Source organism: Echeneis naucrates, chromosome 19 (assembly GCF_900963305.1).
Source record: "Echeneis naucrates chromosome 19, fEcheNa1.1, whole genome shotgun sequence".
In the NCBI taxonomy this organism is placed as follows: domain Eukaryota; kingdom Metazoa; phylum Chordata; class Actinopteri; order Carangiformes; family Echeneidae; genus Echeneis; species Echeneis naucrates.
In genome coordinates, this window is record NC_042529.1 from 12,199,018 (window position 1) to 12,221,717 (window position 22,700).

The 22,700-nt window shown below is 41.4% G+C and overlaps 2 protein-coding genes across 3 annotated transcripts; one reads left to right on the plus strand and one right to left on the minus strand.

The window, feature by feature from the left end:
- Positions 1-4,323: 4,323 nt before the first annotated feature.
- Positions 4,324-15,017, minus strand: zc3h7bb (zinc finger CCCH-type containing 7Bb). Of its 2 annotated transcripts, none has more exons than XM_029527954.1 (21): positions 14,779-15,017; positions 13,879-13,940; positions 13,741-13,777; positions 13,283-13,480; positions 12,488-12,646; positions 12,152-12,292; positions 12,024-12,066; positions 11,705-11,934; positions 11,269-11,563; positions 10,295-10,353; positions 10,072-10,171; positions 9,637-9,798; positions 9,292-9,497; positions 9,073-9,173; positions 8,730-8,911; positions 8,469-8,548; positions 7,740-8,008; positions 7,105-7,210; positions 6,520-6,628; positions 6,023-6,156; positions 4,324-5,580 (listed from the first exon to the last, which is right to left on the minus strand). In XM_029527954.1, the coding sequence occupies exons 2-21, from the start codon at positions 13,935-13,937 to the stop codon at positions 5,545-5,547; spliced, it is 2,706 nt and encodes a 901-aa protein (XP_029383814.1). In that variant the 5' UTR covers positions 13,938-13,940; positions 14,779-15,017; the 3' UTR covers positions 4,324-5,544. The 2 variants fall into 2 exon arrangements, with proteins under 2 accessions (XP_029383814.1, XP_029383813.1); XM_029527953.1 differs by having other exon boundaries at positions 11,696-11,934.
- A 1,034-nt stretch (positions 15,018-16,051) lies between these two features.
- On the plus strand, positions 16,052-22,443 carry rangap1b (Ran GTPase activating protein 1b). Its single transcript, XM_029527708.1, has 16 exons — positions 16,052-16,112; positions 16,502-16,620; positions 16,741-16,868; positions 17,297-17,356; positions 17,500-17,679; positions 17,773-17,907; positions 18,237-18,395; positions 18,496-18,609; positions 18,703-18,802; positions 18,901-18,985; positions 19,425-19,578; positions 19,883-19,966; positions 20,070-20,172; positions 20,435-20,523; positions 20,942-21,063; positions 21,215-22,443. The coding sequence occupies exons 2-16, from the start codon at positions 16,509-16,511 to the stop codon at positions 21,291-21,293; spliced, it is 1,704 nt and encodes a 567-aa protein (XP_029383568.1). The 5' UTR covers positions 16,052-16,112; positions 16,502-16,508; the 3' UTR covers positions 21,294-22,443.
- The last annotated feature ends 257 nt before the right edge of the window (positions 22,444-22,700 follow it).

Genomic DNA, 22,700 nt, shown 5'->3' on the forward strand with positions numbered 1-22,700 from the left:
TGATCGCGTTAAAGCGCCTCCTTTTTCCCTGGGGGGTTGCGTGATCCGGGCACTGGAGGCCCACCTCTGGCATGTCTGGGTGGATTAGGCTCATTAAAACTGTAGCCTGGACGAAACAGCCCCAATAATCGATTGATTTATGACACCAAATCGAGTGAAAGAGCAGGCTGACATCAGGGCACTGGGTGTATTCACACGTGCAGAGACTGTAGTTAGTAAGATCATTGTAAACACGTGCGATGAAGCCCTGACGTCCCAGTCAGAGCGATCGGAATGGCTTGGAAGAGGAAAAACTCAGATGCATCACATATCGTTCCTGTTGGCGGTGCCAACATGTGTTATTGGCATGAAATCTTCGCCAGATGTCGGTAACAGCCCATGGTTGGGTACTCCAGGGTGAAGAACTACAGCAACATGTGGCGGATCATCAGGATCCTCGCGTGTGTTTAGAAAAATGGACCAACACATTTATTTTCTAAAACAATCTGTTTATTAAATGCTTTCAAGAGATTTGGTCCACTTGTGTGATCATGAAATTCCAACCAGGGAGAAGAAAAGAGAAAACAAAGTCAAGAAGATAAAACAAATCATAAAACAACAAAATGTAAAAATACAGTACAAAAAGAGGACTTGTTTTTTCCACTTCTTTACAACCCTGGTTTCTTCATCGAAGTTGTTGAAAACAATTTATACAACCAAGAATTTTTATAACTGATTGAAAACATAATTATTAAGGTTTTTTTGTGGCTGTGTAGGTGTGTGTTGGTGTTGCAAACCAAATGGCACAGGAGGGGGGGGGGGGGGGGTCAGGAAGGAAAAAGATGGGGTCACATGAGCAGAGCCTTGTAATTTCATTAAACCATGTGACAACTAGAAGCGATATGAGGCATAAACATCATCCCTAAAATGATCTTTCACATCAAGGGACTACTAGAGGAAGTCCCATCTTGCCCTATGTGCCTTTCACAAAACAAGACACCTTATGTTGATGATTGTTTCAATGTCACCTTGTCTGTGCTAAAACACTGGGTGAACAAGTGTCAATGGGAGTCTTTACATGATGGGGGTTTCTGACCCTGAAGTCTGCCTGCAGAGTCAGAGACACTGAAGATGAAAGACAGAATGGGAGTAAGCATCTGAGGATGTAATTTGGTCAGCTGTGTCTCTGTCCAGACCTTCTACTCTCCTGATATCCTCTGTCACAGTCCCATAATCAGCTGGAAAATATTTCAAATGACTTAAAAACCTCATTTCACTGCAGAGCTGTGTGCACAGCGGTGACTGGCTCAACTCTGTCACACCCCCCGCTCTTCACAAACAAAAGGCTTACCTGTCTCAATGCACCTGTATTTATTTTAGTCCATCTCAGAGATGCACAGTGAGATGGACTTAGCTGACCACTTGTGAACATGCCAGGTCTGAAACAGGCACAAAAATTCCACTCCAATCTTAACAGCAACACAACGCAGTTAAGCCATACTTAATGAGTACTGCTCCAATTCATACAGAAGCTTTGTGTTATTTACCCATGTCAAGTTGCAATATTAAAAGCCTTTTGAAGTCAAAAGGATCTTGTTTTTACTAAATTTAATGTATCTGATTGGTGCACAGCATTGACTATGCTCTGGAGGATCCAGAAAGGACAAACAAAAATGGAACAATTTGGTATCAAACGTCTTCCACAGATAAGGACAGAGAGAGTGACTTCTGCACTGGGGCCCAATGTCCAGTGCCACATTAACTTCAGGTCTTGGAGATTGGTTTCCTCACTTGTACAGCATGATGGAAACTCCAAACTAATGCAAGAAAATTGCTATGAGATTTGGTTTGTGTATCGATGCAGTAGGAACATGCTGCCAATCGGGCTTAACAGGTTAAACAAGGATAGAAAATTTGAGTACGTGGCACTCTTAACAACTTCTCCTTTTTAAACTCCCTGAAAAACAAGATGGAAACACGTTACTGATCACATCAAACTCTTCCACAGCCACAGAAATAAAATAGTTCCACCATCTCTTATCTAAATTACCTTATAAGGGTATCTAAGTATTATAATAGGTATCAGGTATCATACTGTATATAGTAAGCAGGATTATACAATAGGGGTATGTATCATCTTATAGGTGTAGTATATCAAATAAGGCGCTATACGGGAGTATATAGGCCTCTATGTATGCATTTGTTTCCAGATCTGTCTTTTTGTCTGTTGAATCAAATTATACAAAAACACACAGCAAAGGCAGTGAGCAAGGAGCTCTGCTGATAGACTAACACTGAGAGACAGCATATATAGTTAATTCATCAACTATCCTTTTTTCCTTTGGCCAGTGTCTTTACTGTCCTTCAGCCTACAGAGCCCAGACAATATTAATATATAGCGGGTCAATATATTGCACAACTGACAAATGGCAGCTGATGGTAGCTGATATTTGTCGTCGTCAGCTGCAGGATTTTAAAAAGTATCAGAAGAGCAAACTAGAAATTGGGTGTTTTGTACTCACTGCCTCTGAGACAGCTGTGCACTGCTGCATACAGAGACGCATATATTTACTGTAAAATTATTATATTCATACATGGATACATATATAAAGAGAGAGTTATACATTGCAATTAACATACATATAATCAATAGCATATAGAAGAGAAATAGAAATAGTCAATAGATAGCAATCATTATCGTCATCATATTCATCATAATACTAGAAGTAGTAGTAATACGATCCCTCAAAGAAGCTAATACCTGGGCTGCTCCAGACAAGGACTCATCATCAACAATCTCCTAACAAACCGCTGCTTAGAGACCAGTGAAACTGATCCGAGACCTGCGTTTTAGGCTCAACCCAGTTTCAAGGTTGCCCACCTAAATTCTGGTGTAGTCAGTTTTCAGGGGATGGGAAATTAAGACAAATGGAGTTGCAACCATTTCTCTGTTGATAAGATGTAGTATTTAAATTCATCTGATTTGATCCCCATATGCTTTAAGAACTGCTTGAGTGTAATATCAGTATTTTGGAAGGCATGGATCCAGCCATTTGTGGGATTGATCCATTGGATTGAGCCAAAGTCATTCTGGATAGAAAATTAGCAGCATAGGATTTTCCCATATTTTGTGCACAATATAGATGCTGCACTTGGGAAAAAAAAACAAAACAAAACAAAACCAAAAAGCAAACCCAAACAAACAAAAAAAACAAAATTAAACACCAGCCCTCCGTTGAGTGGCTCATTCCACTTGTCTGCTTTAAGGTAAAGACTTGACCCTTGGCAACCGGTTTCTGCACAGCCAACCTTCAACTCAAATCAATCTCTGCTGCAATCCCGTCAAACAAACCCTGTCTGGAACATCCCGCACAGAAGGAAAAAAATTACAAAATAAAAGAATCATTTAAAAAAAAAAACAAACAAAAAAAAACAATTACTATCGTCATCTAGTTCAGCGATACATGTCATATAGCAATACCTCAATAACAAGAAGTTCTTCTATGTAATCAATACAGCTTTTCAGGTTATATATTTATTAAGCTTAACCGCTAAGTTATCAATTATTATTAGTAGTATACCATTATTTGTAAATATGCATAATGTGTTTATATGTATTTGAATATAGACATAACTCCATTGCATCACCATCCACATTAATGGCAAGAATAAGACAACGGATATCCTGCCTCTTTGTGTTTGTGTTTTTGTGTGCGCGTGTGTGTGTGTGTCTGCACACATGTTTTCACATACGTGTTCATGTCACATGCAGATGTGTGGTTTATAGGCACAAGATGTGGTGCGAATGGTTTCCCTGTCTCAAGCTAGCAGGTTTCTTGTAATGAAAAGGGTTACATCAGGGCTACCGTTTGCTATCTGGAACAAAACATTTGTGTGTGTATGAGGAAAACAGGTTTCCTTGTGAAGGTTGTGGGAGTGGTTTCAAGTGGAAATAATGACCCCAGTTTGACTGAACACATGGCAACTTGCCCTGAACATTCAAAATCATCATAAACCATCTAATGATTGCCTATAGAAAAATATATTCTTCATAATCTTCAATCTTTTTCAATAATTTTCTCCCAGATTTTTCAATCTTTAAATAATCATTCCTTTTTTCGTAAATTATTACTGTTATTTATTTTTTTTCCCCAACATAAGTCACAACTTTCAACACAGTCACTATTTTCACTGTGCTTCAGCCCAAGTGAGGTCATCATTTCTGAACTGACAACCGAGGTCTGTGCTGATCTATTGCTGAGAGCAGCTCTAGGCAGGACTTTGCAAGTGTTCAGCAGTCACTTCTCTGTAGCCATCCAACACCATCCTCACATTGGTAGGCTGCTTGAAGGACATGATGCTCTACAGCCCCTCGGTTGCAACAATTACTGCAGCCCCTTGTGTAAGGCTGAGAATTTTTTTTTTTAATGAAACGGTAATTTTATCCCCCTGTATGTCATCTTGTAAGGAACCAACATTAAAGCCTGCTCTGATAACCCGGTTGTTGGCTGACAGCAACCACACGGTTAATATGTGAGAGGAGGGGGGGGGGGGGGGGTGTGTGTGTGCGTGTGCGCACTTGTCCCATACGCTTACAGTTATCAAATGATCTTTTTGTCTATCAGTAAGGGGGGGACTGTGAGAAATTATGTTACACAAGCTCATTTTTGGGCATCTAAGTATACTTGCATACATTCCACAACCACAGCAATGTTTTAAATGACTAATTTCCTCATTTTAAAGGCCCATGCAGGCGTTACATTCATAGTGTTCTACCAATATGGCAGACAATATAACAAGGAAGTACAACTCCCCTTGGAAAAAAAAAATGTTGCTTAAAATCACCTATCTCCAAAAACTTATTTGATCCTCTTGCTATATTCCCACTAAGAAAGGAGAGTAGGATTTTGTTGTTTTGCACCTTATCGAGGGGTGTCCACCAAGCACATCTTTCATTGATGCTTCATTGTTTCTTCAACCATCACAACACAGAGGGCTTGGTATTTTTGGCACTCCAAAGTTACAGAGCGCTGAGCTTCAATTGAATTTTTACCAAGCAAAAAATTAAGAGCTGCGACCAGCGCACTCAAGCAGGAATCGTTTCAGTGGAGTGAGGATTCAAAAAAGCTAAAATAAAAGATGTGCCTGGTGGACACAACTGATAAATCCAAAGAGCACTAGGGAACACTAGCTGATTATTTTAGTCAGAGGAGAACTAGTTACCTGTGGAATGTGATGGAGGGGAACAAGAACCTAAAGGTGCTGTGTGTAACTGCAGCATGAAAGAGAACAAAACGCTAAAGCCAAGTCCTGTATTGTTACTGACAAAGCTGGCTTTTGCGTTAACCGGTGCCTGTAACTTGTGTGTCGTGCTGAGTGAAGTGTGTGCATGTGCATGTGTTCAACTGTTCTGTTGTGTGTCCATTTGCTTTCACACTGCTGGCTGGGTGCTAGAGGAGGTCAGCACGGTAAGGTGAGACTGTTCAGATGTAGCTGGTGTTGTGTGCCTCTGTCTCTGGCTGTAGCTCAGTAGCAATCAGCTGCCTCTGGGCAACACAGCAAAACTCAGAGGTCGTCCCCATCTGACAACCGCCGGCCTCCCTGAAAGGCACACAAACACAGCTCATCTCTTACACACCAACAATTATGTCAAAATAGCCAGATGAGATGACTTCAGTGAATTTACATGCAAATGGTTTTCAGACTTTGTAAGTGTACTACTTACTTACTTTTGCTGTATTTGATAGCTAGTTTGAACCATCTCAAATACAAATGGGCTGAGCTATCAGACTAAGAAACAACATTTTTTTTTGTTTGTTTTTATAAATTAAACCAATGAAATTGTTTTATTCTCTCCCTAGTCTGTAATAATACATCTGTCACACAATAGAAAGCTAGAGCAGATTCTTCCAGTATCTATATATTACTATATTCATCAGATTTCACCTGAGACATTAGTGGAGAAATTGCCTGCCCCATATTCAGGTGACACTCAGGCCCCTGAAGTATTTCATGCCTGATTTAAGACTTATTAACCACTTACCATGCTTTCTGTGTAATCTGCCGTTATGGTGACCTGCTTGTCCTCTGGAGGCGGGGTCACAGCTGAGCTATCTGTGCGTCTACTCTGATTGGTGAGCTGCAGCCATAATTCATACATCTGCTGCATGTCTCTCACTGCAGACGGGTGACGATAAGAAAGACAGGTAAAGTGGGAAACCTCAGTGACCTTGATCAGAGTGTATTATGTTGAAGAATAATCAGTGCAAGTGGAGTGAGGTAGGCACTTCAAAAATCTGTGTAATTACAAGCCTTGACTGTGACTGTAATGGCGGGCAAAGTGAGGCACAGCAAACATTGTTAGAACACATCCACAGAAATGTGTTTCCTTCTGAATTAATATACCGCACACTGAATGACAAAAGCTCTTACACTTAAATTCAAATTTGAACTATAACATGATTATACCAAACCAGACCCCAATACAAGGGAAGAACATGGTTTGTTTTTGCAGTGGTTTGAGGAGGACATAATGCTTACAGCTGTTGTTCTTCATGTATGTCCAGACGTCCCTTTCTTCCACACTGTGAGCGAATGAGCAGTTCCCAATATAGTGGCATTTCTTCTGCTTCATCACATGTACACACATCTGGGTGAGAGAGAGAGAGAAAACGTCAGGGTTACAGAGTGCTAGACAGCAATGAAGCTGTTTTGTTGGACCTTTGCCTTGTGATGTGTCAGTTGACATCATTAGTGTACGTCAGTGGTAGACCATGTTGTGTTGGAAAACAACAGTGGTTTCGAAAAGAGTTGGATAAAACTAAATGCAGCCATGTGTGGCCATCCTACAGTTGCTGATGTATTGTTACTTAAAAAAAAAAAAAAAAAAAAAGACACCAATATCTGACTGATCATAAAGGGAGACTGGAGACAACCAGTTAAAACTTGTGGCAACTAACGTGAAAAACCTCACTGCAGACTAGACAGGGCTGCAGGCAAAACCACATTTATAATGACACCTGTGCCAGAGGGCAATAACAGAGTCAGCTGCACTCAGCATGTGAGAGGGGTGGAAGAAGATGACAGACTGCATAATGACTGCCGCAAAGAAAACGAGGCACTCACATCGTATTGCTGTGGGTACGTGCGGGAGAAAGGCAGGGGCCGAACAACAACCCACTTCTTCTTCTCAAATGATTTCACTAGCAGAACTCGTCGCTCCTTTGTCCAGCTAAAGAGACAGAGAGCCGCTGTTAATTTAAACATAGGAACCAAGCTGAAAGAGAAGTGAGGAGCCAAAAAAATGTGGAGTCAACAGTTCATTTAGTTCTGAGACACGTGTCACTACTGTGACACTGTGATAGCAGGAAAAAAAAAACAAAAAACAAAACTAAAATCCAAATCCAAGCTGTCATATGTAATTTAGACAGCAGAATCCGTGTGACCCTCCCATCACAGGTTGCCCCTCATGCTTTGACTGGCAGCAACTGCACATGTGTAAGAACAACCACACCTCTAGGTCAGGGGTTTTCAAAGTGTGGGATAGTGAGTCTCCCCTAAGAGAGCTCAAAAGCATGCCACCCCCCCTAATTATTATTATTATTATTAACCTCACACTTTGAAAACCGCTGCTCTAGGTGTATAAAAAGGTGTAGCTGAATCAAAATAACATCAAATTTGAAAACAAAAATCCCACTGGCCTTCATTCAATTTCACTCTAAATTCAACACCTTGTGCCACTGTTGTGTGATAGTTCTCACCTGTGTCGTGCTTTGGCAGTGCAGTACTTGAGGTTCTTGTCAGGCTCGTTGACCTGTCCTTCTCTCCAGCACTGGCCGCACACAAATTTCATCTTTAGGTTGAGCGGTCGTCCGCGTCCTGCTACAGCTCCTAACCCCCCCACCCCAACCCCTCCCATTGGGCTCACACCACCACTGCCTAGGCCGTCGCTCCCCAATCCTCCAGCACCACCGACCATTCCGCCAACTCCTGCAGGTACACTGCTGCTGGGATGTGGGATATGGATGGGCTGAAGAGAGGGAGAAAGGAGAAGTTAACTGTGATGAGAGACCAATCAATAATTTTCTCCTCACCACTCTGAACGACATATAACAACATTCTAAGAGGGCATTTTAGCTTATTTTAATTGCATTTTGCATAAAGCTAGATAAACAAATAGACATTAAAAGAAGACAGCTGTTCAACCATATTAAAAAATGCCCCATTTATTTTGATTGCAAAACTCTAATAAACAAGCTAGTTAACTAAGATAATTCAACTTAAATTGAGGTCAAGTTATTTGATGTGAAAACACCTGGCTGCCCTCTGGCTCAGAGGAAACATGCAGCTCTGTTCTCAATCACCCATTCAGGGCTAACACTGGACATTGACATTGACCACCTCTGCAGTACTGGAGGAACTGACGACACTTAGTGTAAATCAGAGGGTAAATATACAGAGTAACATTTCCAACCATGTCAGTGCCTCACCTTCTGCTGCTTCTGAGCATTCTGCTCTAGCCTTTGCCAGTGTCTCTTCGACTCCTGCACCATCTCTTCATGGGTTATACCTGAAGAAAATTCAGGAAGTAGCTATGTGAAAAAAATCTTCAATGGCTTTATAAAAACTTACACTAAGAGACAATTTTTCCATATTGGCATCTTAGACTATTTCAGTGTTGCCAGCATAGTAAATCTCTAACTGTAATCAAAGGATGACATTTTTTGAAACTATGCATGTTTTCTACCCACCAGTGTCCTGCTGTAGGACCCAGCATTTAAGCTCAATGACTGAGTGCGCAAAAGAGCAGCTGTCCTCACGCTGGCAGCCATAGCGGACCTCATGGCGACATACGTCGAACTGACAGAGGGGATGCAGGGGACGTACCTTACTGTAGCGCACATTGGCTGACCTCACCACATGCACCAGGCACCTGCAGCAGGTACATGATACATTATTATGGGCAGGCAGTAGGAGGTTTTCAGAATACAGTGGGGACTGATCTACTCTTATTACAGTGTAACTGAACTAAATACAACTGGCTGTTTTGTTTTTCTCCGAAAAATTTTCATTTGAAAAACACAACACACTCACTTGTTATCGTCAAACGGGTGACGTGCTGTGAGGTTTGAGCACACTGCTAAATTTTCTTTGCTGCGTTTGCTAATAATTCGAGGTTTACTGTCAAAACATTCCTGTAGAAAAAGGTATAAGAGATGTATATTAACTACAATTTATTTCCAATGTACCAAAGGTGCAGATCATAGGGCAGCAAAACAATAGATGAAACAGAGCCTCACACTGTTGTATTACCTCACAGAGGAACATGAACATTCCCATATGGAGCTGCAGCAGCCTGGTGACACTGAGTGCCCGTCGCTCTGTGCTGCCCAAAGGATCAAACAGCAGCTCGCGGCTCAGTGCACCCTTCCTCTCTTGTGTCCACACATCAATTTCCTCCTGGCAGTAGGCAAACGTACAGTTCTCCCCATACTGGCACTCCTGACGCTCCTGTACCTCTGGAGGAACCAGAGTCGGGACAGTCAGCGTGTAAAGCAAAACACATCCACAGTTGCATCTGACTGATGGCTGCCCTCTTTAACCCGCTACTTCCCAATTAGAACATACACAGGTATTTGATTGATAGTGAAAGCTCACCTTTACAGAGTACAAATGCCCCCAGGAAGTTGTTCCGTGCAGGCCGGGGCCTGATCCTCTTCCATGTGGGGTCATCTGTGTTCTTGAGACGACACAGCAGAACATCTCGTTTGCAGCGATGGGCTGCCTCTGGCTGATACTTGTAGTCCATCACATGTGGACCTGATAGCACGAGGAGGAAAGGTTAAGTTACAGGGCAAACAGAATATCTACTTGTCACAAAATTTTCCACCAAGCTTCTCCCTGGGGATCAATTAAGGATTCTGTTTTGGTTTTTCATGGTCAAACATCACTTAAAAGCTACGCTTGAACATTTCACAGGATCACTTTATAATCTGCTGGAAAGGGCAACAATGCAACTACCCATTATAAACTAAGAAAATGGAATGATAATAGCAGCCAGTCAAAATAAAGATGTCAGTGACTTAAACAAACCTATTCGGCTGTAACAGGCATGACAAGCCTGTCGAAATTCATGTGTGGCTGCCAGAGGATTCCTGGAGAGCAGAGACAGGTTTGTTCCCGCTGGACCATTCTGAAAAAGAAGAGAATGATAATAGCAAAACTGCATAGTCATAAATGCAACAATTTGAAATCATGCCGCCATTTTCTTCACCAGTAACAGGGTAAAGAATTAAATATTGTATGTGTTACTCACCGCATGTGCAGCACTGTTGTTGCGCATTCCCGGGATGAAGCTGTGACACACTCGTCCCCCTGAAGACCACAGACACAAGGACACTGGTGTCAGACACCTTATTGTAATGATGCTGACTCATACTGTCTGCTCCTGATGCACACCTGGTCCCTTTACAATCAACTTCTGTTGTAGCATTAACTGATCTATTTCTGAGACTACATCTACACATATACTTTCTAGTACGTAACATTTATGCCATTTTTGTCAATTGTGGATCTTTGGAAACACTGCTGGCCCCATTTTATCTTGAAATCTACGTTTTGATCTGGTTGGTTGGTTTAAAAAAAAAAAAAAGCGTTAGGTTTGGTCTTTGGTCACATAACGTGTTAGGCTGGGTCTAACACGTTATGTGACCACTAATTGTAAAGGTGTGCAGTTCAAATCTGCATTTTAATACTATTACTGTTCAAAGCACTTTGAACATATAAACCACCTGCAGAATTGACAATCTGTCCCCTGTTCATACTAGTACTACAATTGCCATATTAGTTTTCAGGTGTGTTGGTATGGATGGATGGAAGCCATTTCTGATGTGGAACTAATTAGCTTGTCGGGGTGAAGATTGTTTTCATTTCAAAATTAGTTAGCATGAATGTAGCCTTAACGTGATATTCTCTCATATGTCTGAAAGAGTTTTCAATAAAGAGAAGAATGACACTGTGATTTTTATATAATAATTTAAAAATGTTAAAAATCAGCCCCTATGCACAACATCTACACACAAATGCAGATTAACTGTACAGGGGGCTCATAAATCATACTGCAAAAACTGAGTGACTCCAATTTCAAATTAATTTCTAGCACTGACTGACAACACATATTTGACTTCTATGTGTCATTTTCAAACATTGCTCTCCGATTTTGAGCTCAATCAGGGGGAAAAAAAATAAAAAATACACACAAAATGTTAAGACTTTTACTAATTAGCTCACCTGGGAGAGTGTACTCGGACAATGAGTCCAGACCACCAGCAGCAACACCTGCCTTCCCTTCTCCATCCGCAGCCCCTGAGGAAAAGCCTCCCAGTGCGTCCTGCGCCTGGGTTGAGCCTTGGTCCCGCTGAGCCAGCGGCGAGTAAGGCTCTAGAGTGGCCATGTCACTAATGGGGGAGCTGAAGAAGGCTGGAGGCAGTTGGGGTGATGGGGCTGGAAGGTTGGGGGAGTACGGAGGCCGGAGAGCAACCGCAGTGTTGGGAAGGTTTGTGGGGATAGCACCCTGGACTGGACTCTGGAGCAAGACAGACAAAAAGTTTAGTAAGTTCAATTAACTGAGACCAACAGAGGCTGCTGTTATGTTGTAGCAAAACTATGGTTGGTTATAAGGCTAGTTAGGTTCTTTTTGTCTCTGTCCCTCACTCGCCTCACTGACTTTCTTGGGGATGCATTCCAGCAGACTGTTGAGCTCGTCCTTGATGACACTGCTGCATTCGTCCATGTGCTCAGACACTGGGACAGAGTACGGCATGGGAGGCAGGGCCTGGCTGCTGGGACTCTCAGATAAGTCAGTGCATGGCGTCACCACAGGGGTTGCCGGATCATCACTGACTGGAATGGGTGTGGCCAAAGGAGCTGGGATGCACTGAGCATTTGACATATCCGCTAAAGGAAAAACTCAAATCAGAGAATATAGGAACAGAGAAGGGAACGTGTGGGATCAGAAAAATTCACGTTTTGCCAGTTTTCCATACCAGGTCCCATGTCACCCAAAGATTCCAGCCCATTGGAGGACATCTAAAGAAAATCAGAGAGTATAACCTTGTTAGCTTCTCGTGCAGTCACAATATCACAAGCTGTAAAGTTAGACAACAGCACCCACCTCTCCTGTGGGTGGGGAAGTCTCCCCATGACTCTCCCCTTCACCAGCTGTCGACTCTGTCTGAGGGCTGACGTAAGCTTTGCGGCCCTTCAGGCCCAGTTTATTCGCTAGATCCTGGGCCAATTCACTCACCTGTCGGTCCTAGAAGATGAATGACGGAAGGGCACTTACAATTTTCAGGTAAATTCTAATATGAAAACAATGCAGTCAAGAAGCCATCACATAAAAATCATATTTAAAATGCACACTGACATTTGTCTCTGTTTCAAATTTCTCCATTATCTAACAATTTTATGAATAAGAGAAATTTTATTTGTTCTTTCAGTGTTGACATACATGTGGTGCAGTTAGGAGACATTTGGTTCCACATTCATAGGCCTCTCTGAGTCGTCCCAACTCCCTCAGACAAAGTGCTCTGCGGTACAAAGCCCTGCGACTGCCCTCTGACACATACAGTGCACTGTCACAGTCTTGAACACCTCGGTCATACTCCCTCTAACACAGGAAAGACACACACAGAGTAAACACAAAAGAGTTCCACTGCATTGGAAAAACAGATTTGTCTGTGAAAAAAACATTTTTGATACACGTCAGATCAATTCTGCTAGTGAATGCACTCAATCTAGCTTCAAACAACACCAACAAAAGATTATCAAACCAGCGGATATTTTGTTGCATCAACCACAACCATGTACAAAGCCTAAAAACCTCTACTTAACGTAGTATCATTACAGATATTATATCTCAAAATTATAAACCCTTCTTGCTCCCACTCACAAAAACACTAATATAAACAAATTACCTGAATGCATGCATAAAGATTTTAAACTGTGGTGATGTAGAAGTGAAATTCTGCAGCTAAATTATGGGTAAACACAACAGATGAAGTTGCACTATTGAGTAATTTCAGGAAGAGAAATCTGGCAGTCAGCGTAAATCCATTTTTGTAACACCCAAAATACGGTCATAACGTGTCACAGTCATAATGTGTGTTTTCAAAGACCACAGTTCAAAATTGTGGTTTAATAGCGACTAATCACGCATCATTCAAACATCCATCCCCTACAGTTTTCTACTAATCCACAGAGACAGAGCAGATGACACATTCCCACCAAGCCCCTTCTCCCTCACCATCTGATAGAAGGCGGCAGCCCTGTTGACATAGAGGCTCTCCAGCAACTCGTGGGGGATGACAAGGGCCTCGGCTTGGGCGTAGCGGGCAACACTTATTCCCTCCCCATACTGTTGAGACGCCTGGCGCCAATCCCCATCTCGGAAGCAAGAATTGCCCTCATCCAGCAAGTTGCACACCAACTGAGTCAGAAATGCCTGGTGGGAATATCGGAAGAGATTATAAAAAGAAAAAAAAGAAAAAAAAGAAGACAAAACATTTTTATCATGGGCAGGAAGGTAATATGAACAGTCAGAAGGACACAGAGAGAAAAGAAAAAGACCAAGTAAAGCAACAGAGAAAGATGGAAGACAAGATACAATAAGATTAAAATTTTGTCAACAAGAGAACAAATTGAGGAAAGTCGTGGTAAATTCTGCAGGTAGTCAACATAAGGGCAAAAAGGGCAGATACAAACCTCGTAACTCTCTGGCTCAGGAAAAGGCAGTGACGACCTGTGGACGGAAGTAAAAGACAACTGTCAGTGTTCTTTCTACACATGGTCTCCACTTGAAATGCCTCATTGTTTGTTAATTTGAAGGAGTTATTCACTTACTGAATAAAACTCATCGCTTTCTGAATCTCCTCTCTTCGCTTCAGTCGTTCAGGATCCATATCCTGACGGTGAGGACAAGGTTGACTTGAAACATCTTACCATATGTCTGGCACAGCAGTTAACAGCTTCAATCAATCAATCAATCAATCACACAAACACACACACTAACAACACCGTTGCCAAAATGACAGTTATGTTCTGTTGTCATTAAAATCCTCCTAAAATCATACGCGTCCTAGACCACCCAAGGCCTGCCACCATCACACGCTAAGGAATCATCGGACTAGCGTAAACAAACAGCCGGGATAGTTGACGGTGGACCCGGCTACTAATTGGCGTTACCTGCGGTAGCATTTTGTTTGTCTGAGGGTAACACCGTGTATTGGGGTGGCACACTATGTTGTTGTTGTTGTATTTTGTTTTTTTCGGGAAACTTGCCGTAACCTGTGATGTTAGCATTTACACTTAAGGGGAAATCGGTAGCTAACATTAGCATGACATGCAGATGAACAACTCGGGGGCTGTTACTAATCCGAACACCAACCACGTATGTAAAATAGACTATCAGTGGCTGCTAAAATCAGCATTGTACGAAGTATTACTGGTACCCGAGTTTACCTGACGGTGGATAGGCTCAATCGGCTAATGCTACATGCTAACCACTAGTCCAGGCAAATAGCATGACTGCAGGATTCAAGAGCTAAATTAGCCATTCATATGGGTGACTCCTTGCATATCCGGCACTGTATCATGCCATATATAATTAAAATAGAAAAAACACAATTCAATTGATGGCCACATTGCATGTAAACACAGAGATGAACAGCTACTTGGTGAGTTAGCTAACTTAAATGACTCGTGCTGAGGCAGGGCTCTGGCTCCCTCAGCACGGCTACTCACCGAGAGTTAAGTTACTGTGCCTTTCGGATCGGAGATAGCTTCACGGAGCGTTGGTGATACAGGGAGGTCCAACCAGCCAGCCGAATATCAGTCAATATCCAGGCGCATATCTGTGAGTGTGGTGTCCCTGTCATTGGTGTGTGGACGGAGCACGAGTTTCTCTGCGGCACGGCTGCTACTGGGAACGGAGCAGCTAACGGCAGCTAGCTCACTGCTAGCTGTTTTGGCCGGTGCCCTGTCGCAACAAGTTTCTCGGAGATTTATGATCACAAGAGGGCAGCAAACACTGAGCCACTGCAGGGCACGAGTGTATTTCTGACCTGATGTACCGCACTGTTCGGGGCTAGAAAAAAGATTGATTCATTTAAATGAATTAATTTACCTGCACATTACCTGCACAACTACGGTAATAGGCCTTTGTCATCTCACGTCATTGTGTGCTCATGTTGTGCATATTGTCAAACAAACTACCATTTAAGGACATGATTGCAAACTAAAAAAAACAAAAAACAAAACACAAATATAGGGCCAGTGGGACCCCTATAGGTCTCGGGCCCTTCACAGATTTCAGATTCTTCTGAGCTCCAACTCCTCACATGGTTCAAACAGAGCTCAGGTCATTTTCTTTGTTTGACTGTAGGGTTGACTACCTGTTGTTTCCATCCAGACATCAGCCGTATGCTATCTGCCATGGTAGCATCATTTGGGAGCACTTGGAGGATCCAGTTCTTTCCTCTACTAAAAACATATTACATTTCTCTGTTTGTGCTTTTCTAAAATTTGTTCAGTATTTCTGAAACTCTTTCTGACGTTTTGGTTGTTAAATTTGCACAGTTACCTTATTCTGTAATCTATATAAAGCCTAGTCAAAAGGGGTGAAGAAAAGTATCGGCTTTTGTACAGTATCTTCAGTTTTCTATGTCAAATGTAAGTTCAAGCTTTTCTATTTTAGTTTCAATGTTATGTCCCGTGTTATATTACCTCAATTGCTCACGAAGCAAAACAAAGGTTTGAGTTTGAAACGTTTTGAAGTTAATAGCGATATCAAATCAATAATGGAAAAAAATAAAACATTTCAAATGGGCCCAATAATGATCACGTCAGCTAACGATAAATATTTAAATCGCATTTCTATCAAAAAATATCGATACAGAGTAATTTGTTGAGGAAGAATTTATGAAATTTGTTTAGATGAAAGGTGGCTACACACGCTTAGTTTAATTGAATCAACGAAGAAGAAACCAGGAAGCATGACGTCACATGATTTAGCAACCGGCGCGCCGCGCGGAAGGAACGGAGTCGGCTTGTTTCTGTCTCAGGAGTTAATCTTTCTGGTAAGTTTTCAGTGTTAGTGGGATTTTTGTGTCTTTTAATGGCAGCGGTGGGGCGAAGGAAAGGCTTAGAGAGTCGTGGGTTGAGTTCATAAAGCCCGAACTCAGTCACACCGCGTTAACTTCATGTTTTGTCCCCACGTTTTGTTTTTTTTGTTGTTTTTTTTTGTTGCGCACTTGTCACTGTTTTAGAGTTAGCTAAACAGCTAACTTGATTATTCTCATTATTCTGGCATTGGAAATTAATCCTGTAACCGATCGACTTTCAATCAATAGCATTTTGCTAATTACCGGTGTAGTTATTACTTAAATTCCATAACTATTTACTTAAATGTTACTTACGTCAATACGATTTTATATTTTATTGTTTCACTTTTGGGGGTCTCCTACAGGCTCACTATGGCCTCAGATGACATCGCACAGCTGGCTGATGCTCTGTCCAAGACCCATGTCGGGGATGGGGAGTTGAGCTATAAAGGCCTGGGTCTGAAGCTGGATAACGCAGAATCAGGTTAGATGCTGAACAGGGCAGCAGAAAGTGCAGATCATTGTTTCAGTGGTAACAGCAGCCATCCACGGGCTAGACTCTGTGTTCTCCTCAGACATGGTCACCTGCTCTCTGTGTTTTCAGCGGAGGAGCTGGTCCGTGAGATACAGCAGTACCAGGATCTGAGAGCTTTGCGCCTGGAGGGGAACACTGTAGGTGTCGAGGCCGCCCAAGCAATTGCCAAGGCTTTGGAGAGCAAAGACCTGCTCCAGGTATCTCACAGACCATAGCCACACTACAAATTTAGGCTTTAATCTACACAATATCTTAAGACCTAGGATGGTGTCATGGTATAACTGGTGATCTTAAATTTAAACAGCTCAAATGTATATGATAAATTTGATCCCAATCCCAGAAAATGCTTTTAAACTTTATAGTTTCAGTACCCTGATAATTAATATATGAATATTTTATTTGCATTATTAAATTCAAAAGCATCAAATACGTTAATGTTCTGTTATATAACCAAACTATGACTTTGTTTAGTAAAACAGATAGTAAAATTATTAAGATTTATATTTCAGTCTGCAATGTAACAGTGATTAAATCTTGAAGTTTTAGTTTCTCAAATTCATTCTATACTTTGAATATTTCACATCCCCATTCTAATGGTAAAGACAATCCTTTTTGTGTCTTTCAGAGATGCTACTGGAGCGACATGTTTACAGGGAGGCTGCGTTCTGAAATCCCAACAGCATTGGTGAGAATTTCAGCCACTGGTTGGTTATGCAGTTCATTCAGTTTTCAGGATTTGTTTTCTAATGAAATGCTGGAATATACTTCTTTGATTTGTCACTTGCTGAATAAGAGTGACTCATGTGTTTTTTGTTGTTCTTTTGTCAGAGGTCTCTGGGCAGTGCGTTAATGAGTGCTGGGGCCAGGCTGACTGTGTTGGATCTGAGTGATAACGCCTTTGGGCCAGACGGTGTGAAGGGCATTGAGCAGCTGCTGAAAAGCCCTTCCTGCCACACGCTGAGGGAACTCAGGCTCAACAATTGTGGGATGGGGATTGGAGGAGGAAAGGTGAGCTCAAAGCCTAATGTGTGTTTTGACAAATCGTTATGTTGGTGACATCCACAACAAACCAGTGAAAACTGTGCTGAATGATTTGTGTAGATCTTGGCTGAAGCTCTGATTGAGTGTCACAGACGGTCATCAGCCCTTGGAGCTCCACTCAAACTGAGAGTGTTCATCTCTGGAAGGAACCGCCTGGAAAATGAAGGAGCCAGTGCCCTGGCCAAGGCCTTCCAGGTAGAAAACACCCACCCAAACTGAATGACAGGTCTTTCAGTACAGTTCCGTCAGTACTTTTTAATTGATTAATATTTTCTTATTCTGTGATTGGTACATGTTAGTAATATTTGTAAACAACGGAGTAGTTACAGTGGTTATTATCAGGAATTATCATACAATTCATACAATCAATCATCATACAATTCTTATCAAATGAGAAGAATCACTATATCATTAGGATTTTTGAAAAAAAAAAAAAAAAGCGATATCTGAGTTTTGAGCTGAAGATGTTGAGGCTTTCCAATGGCAGCCCTTTCAACATTTAATGCCTCTGTTTTCTATATAAGCTGATGGGCAGCTTGGAGGAAGTCCACATGCCCCAGAACGGTATCAACCACGCAGGTGTAATTGCACTGGCGTCAGCCATGCGACAAAACCCAGAGCTGCGTGTCCTCAACTTCAATGACAACACTTTCACCAAGAAGGGAACCCTGGCCATGGCACAGGTATGGATTTAGACTGTGTGACATAAGATATATAGATATGAATGTATGTGTTTTAAGATGAATGTCTCTGAACATGGTTTTTCTACTGTTGTCCATTCAGGCTCTGAAGCATTTGAGAAATATTCAGGTGATCAACTTTGGCGACTGTCTGGTCCGCTCTGAAGGAGCCATTGCCCTCGCTGCAGTCTTGAGAGAAGGCCTGCCAATTCTTAAGGTTTGTTAAGTATCAAAGTTCAGCACTTTCTGTCTGTATGTGTTTACTGTCCCCAGGCTGATTACCTTGCTCTCTTATTATTCTTGTCTTTAGGAGCTGAATTTGTCATTTGGTGAGATCACAGAGGCAGCTGCACTCGTGGTGGCTCAGGCTGCCATGGACAAACCTCACATGGAGATAGTAGATCTAAATGGTACTTGTTGATGTTGTAAACCCCTATTTAGAGAAACTGTATGAATAGAAGTTGTTTTTACCGAAGAGTTGAAAAGGCTGTAACTACTCTGTCCATAGGTAACTGTCTGGGAGAGGAAGGCTGCGAGGCATTGAGAGAGGCCATGGAGAACATGGACAAAGGAAACCTGTTGGCGTCACTGAGGTAATATATATGTCTCTGTTTAGCCTAATAGATTAGCTTTTTGTCAATGTAGGTTGATTTCAGTAAGATCATCAGAACAATTGCTGAGCTTCTGCCTTTTCCAGTGTCAGACAATATTTGTTTTGCTTTACCTTTAATGTAGTTTTATTATTTTTTTGTTATATATAAATAAATATATAACTGCTTGTGTAAATTCTTGCATATAAAACAAAACTTGTCTGTCACTGAAATCCTGCTTGTGCGTGTGTACTGTGCTAACAGTGGAGGAGCTCAATAGACAGGACGGAACACATCGTTCATTTTCTTAGCTGCTGCTATTCATTTTGTTGCAATTATAATTTTTGTATGGCAAAAGAGCAGATATCTGTGCTGTCAGTCGATATCAACGAAAGCACAAGAGGCCGAATTTTAAAGATTTTACTCTTCCTATCCACTGCAGTGATGATGAAGGGGAACCAGAAGATGAGGAAAATGATGACGATGAAGATAATTTGAGCGATGACTGTGATGAAAGCAATGACAAGGACAGAGAAATTTTGAAAGAAAATGGAATGACCACAAATGAAGACAGTCCAGCTAAACTTCAGAGCCCAGTAAGACAAACAAAACACAATGTTATGCCAACAGTATATGATTAGTTTACGCTGAGTTTGTTGTGTTCACCTAGCATAATTTATTTTAAAGCTTGTTCTTTTTTTCTGAAATAATTTTGCATCAATATTTCAATCAATAGATTTGCTGTGGTAAAACACATTGTCAAGGTTTTTTTCAGTAGCAAATGGCTCATAATATGCTGAAAAAGCTAATATTATAATATTATAATTGTATTTCACAAACAGGAGAATTAATCAGTCTTCCTGCTTTGTTTCTGACTGTGACTTTGTGTCTCCCCTACAGGCAGAGATCATGTCTTTCCTCAGCTCCCCCTCTGTTGAGAAGCTTCTTCAGTTGAGAGAGAAGGGGACAAACCTGTTAGAACAGGTGGGGCATTAAGAGAAAGGTGTAGAAAGTGTCCAAGCTGCACCACAATTAAGTAGTAAGAGAAATAAAGTTGACCTTGCTGAGATTCCTTCTTTCTCACCAGGTCGATGCCTCTGACACTCACAAAGCCGCTGATGTCCTCCTGAAAATTGCTTCTTTGTACAGTGATGAACCAGAGACCAAGGCAGTTGTTCTACAAACTATCGGTGAAAAACTTTTTTTATTCTATTTTTTTTACTTTTCTCCTTTGAACAGTATCATTTTTATATTTACATTTTAAGAGGCATTTATTGTATGTACATTGCATTTTATATATAACTTCAGAATAGAGCCTAAAAGTCTCTTCCTGACTGCAAGTCAAGTTTTTTGCTGCTGCATGAACTGTTGTTCTTTCATCGGCTCAAATATGTGTTTGGTGTTTGGTGTTCAATGACCTATGCTGACCTGCTGTACAACTTTGTCTCACAGATGATGTGTTGCAAAAGCTCCTTTCTGGTTCAGCCCTCCAGTCATACTGCTTCTTCACTGCTGTGCTGGTCATGATGGGACTCCTTAAGGTACAGAACTGCTACACTGCCCCCAGCCTCTAGTCTTCCAAGAATCACTGAAACGGTGATCTATAAAAAATAATCTGAAGAATAACCAAAACACATCACCACCTCAGTGATTATAATAATTTATTATTTTCAGACACAGCTGACATGGTCTTCGAGTCTCCCTTTAAGTCTCCTTTGCTTGTCTGATAAATCCCACACTGTCAACTTTCATTGTTGCATATAAAACAGAAATTTTAATGTTTTCAGGCTGATTCCTGCTAAAGTAGATGTGTTTAGAGAGAAACATGAAAGAACAATGATATGTTCAAGGTCTTTCGGGAATAGGCCAGTATATCTGACACATCAACTCACATCATCAGTACTGGTTTAATTAGAATCAAGTCATTTAAGTTTCTGATTTTCTTTTCCTCTGTTTCAGGGAGAGGGGAAGCTGAAAAAGGTGGCGCTGGTCCCAGGCCAGCTGTTGTGTTTGGCACACGCTGTGCAGCAGGATTACTTCCCCAAGCATCATGCCTTGCTGTTTTACACCTTCGTGTCCAAGTAAGAAAATCTTTCTGTTAAAGATTCATTCAATCTGGGCTGTTGTGTTTGTGATGGATTGTTGAACGTTGAATAGTCTGAAATCTGTGGCATGTTTCATTGTTGGGGTTATGAGGTTTTAACAGCGTTTGTGCCTTTTGTGAATCTGCAGGAACAATGAAGCTTTCAAGTCCTGCAGTGCTGCCAGAGAGAGGCTGAACTCTGCTCTGGAGATGAGGTGCCACGATTAACTCTGCTCCCACCGACCAGCCACTGCCAGTACCAACACTGGGAGACACACACTGTACTCACATTCAGTCTTCTGTCAACAAAACCAACAGGGATGTTTTACACTTGAACAAGGGACTCAGATGACCACTGATTTCAGCTTCTGATTCGTGTATTTTATGAAGGTGCGACATAATCACTTAATCTTTATTTTTCTACTTGACATGTATTTTTATAGAAAATGTAGATACAAATAATAAAAATATAGAACTACACAGATCAGATAACTGCTGGGTTAATGTGTAAAAAGGAAAGAAACTGCGTGAAGCTAACATTTAAATAGGATCAACCCAGCAGTTTTTGCAACATATTGAGTTTAGTCGCATATCGTTTCAAAACTCATTTAACAATACCAAAATGATGCATCTATTTTGATAGAGTCTTTAACAGCTATGGAAGCATAGAAGTGACTGGAGCTCAGTCACGCTAATATTTGATCCAATTAAAACACATTTATGATAGACAGTTATAAAGACATAGAATGTATAAACCAATCAAATGGGTCAATGGCAACAAAGAGCTGACGTTATTCTTCCATTTTAGTGATAGGCTGCTTCACATGCTTCTTTGTTTATTACAATTTTTTGACATTACATATTTGAAGAGTTGCATAATAAAGGGAAAGCAGAAAAACTTTGAGGACAGTCTGGCCAATCCCAGTCCTCACACTGCTGCTCATGTAGCCCAGTCAAGTCAGAGCACTGTGTGCATCAGACTGTGACAGGAATGGGCAGCACCACATACTCACCCATGAACCTCAATACACAGCATGTGTGTGTATTGCCCTGCACTGAGAACAGTCATAACACTGTTGAGCTCAGGGGACCAGAATCACTTTTACCTGGTGTTTCTCTTCTTTTTGGAATCCATAATCTCTTGTGAAGGCTGTGCTCTTTAATGACTGTTGCATACGCATCATACGTTTACCTCATGTAGCTCTTTTTGTGTCAGTGATGTGATGGAGCGTTTTACGAAAAATGGGATCAGAATGTAATATGCTTAAATGGCATTTAGATAATCTTCCAAGTAACATTCCTCTGTGGACTGCATTTATATGGTCAGAATGATGTTTGTGTCAATTTGAATGCTCTGTCTTAAATATAACAAATCTTAACAAGCCTGACTCTTCTGGACGTGTGTGTGTGTTGGAGTGAAAGCCTACATCCCTCTGTTCTTACACCAATCTATGGTCCAGCAATGAGCAGCTTTTGTCTTATGAAGGAAACGAAACCCTTTCTGGATTTGATTTAATTGCCTATTTGTTGTTGTCACGCTCATTATAATGATAAATATCATTGGTGGGGATGGTAAAAATCCTGAAGGTGATGTTTGAAGTGTTTGATCAGAAAGGACTTTTGAAGGAAATGTTC

What these genes read in the sequence shown, in the direction of transcription:
- zc3h7bb (XM_029527953.1), bottom strand. Translation starts at nt 13,937, where the DNA reads ATGGATCCTGAACGACTGAAGCGAAGAGAGGAGATTCAGAAAGCGATG. An exon ending in CTGAGCCAGAGAGTTACGAG is followed by an intron (nt 13,481 to 13,740) that starts GTTTGTATCTGC and finishes TATTCCCACCAG; the next exon opens with GCATTTCTGACTCAGTTGGT. An exon ending in CTGCCGCCTTCTATCAGATG is followed by an intron (nt 12,647 to 13,282) that starts GTGAGGGAGAAG and finishes TTCCTGTGTTAG; the next exon opens with AGGGAGTATGACCGAGGTGT.
- rangap1b (XM_029527708.1), top strand. Translation starts at nt 16,509, where the DNA reads ATGGCCTCAGATGACATCGCACAGCTGGCTGATGCTCTGTCCAAGACC. An exon ending in GCTGGATAACGCAGAATCAG is followed by an intron (nt 16,621 to 16,740) that starts GTTAGATGCTGA and finishes CTGTGTTTTCAG; the next exon opens with CGGAGGAGCTGGTCCGTGAG. An exon ending in CCCTGGCCAAGGCCTTCCAG is followed by an intron (nt 17,908 to 18,236) that starts GTAGAAAACACC and finishes TTTCTATATAAG; the next exon opens with CTGATGGGCAGCTTGGAGGA.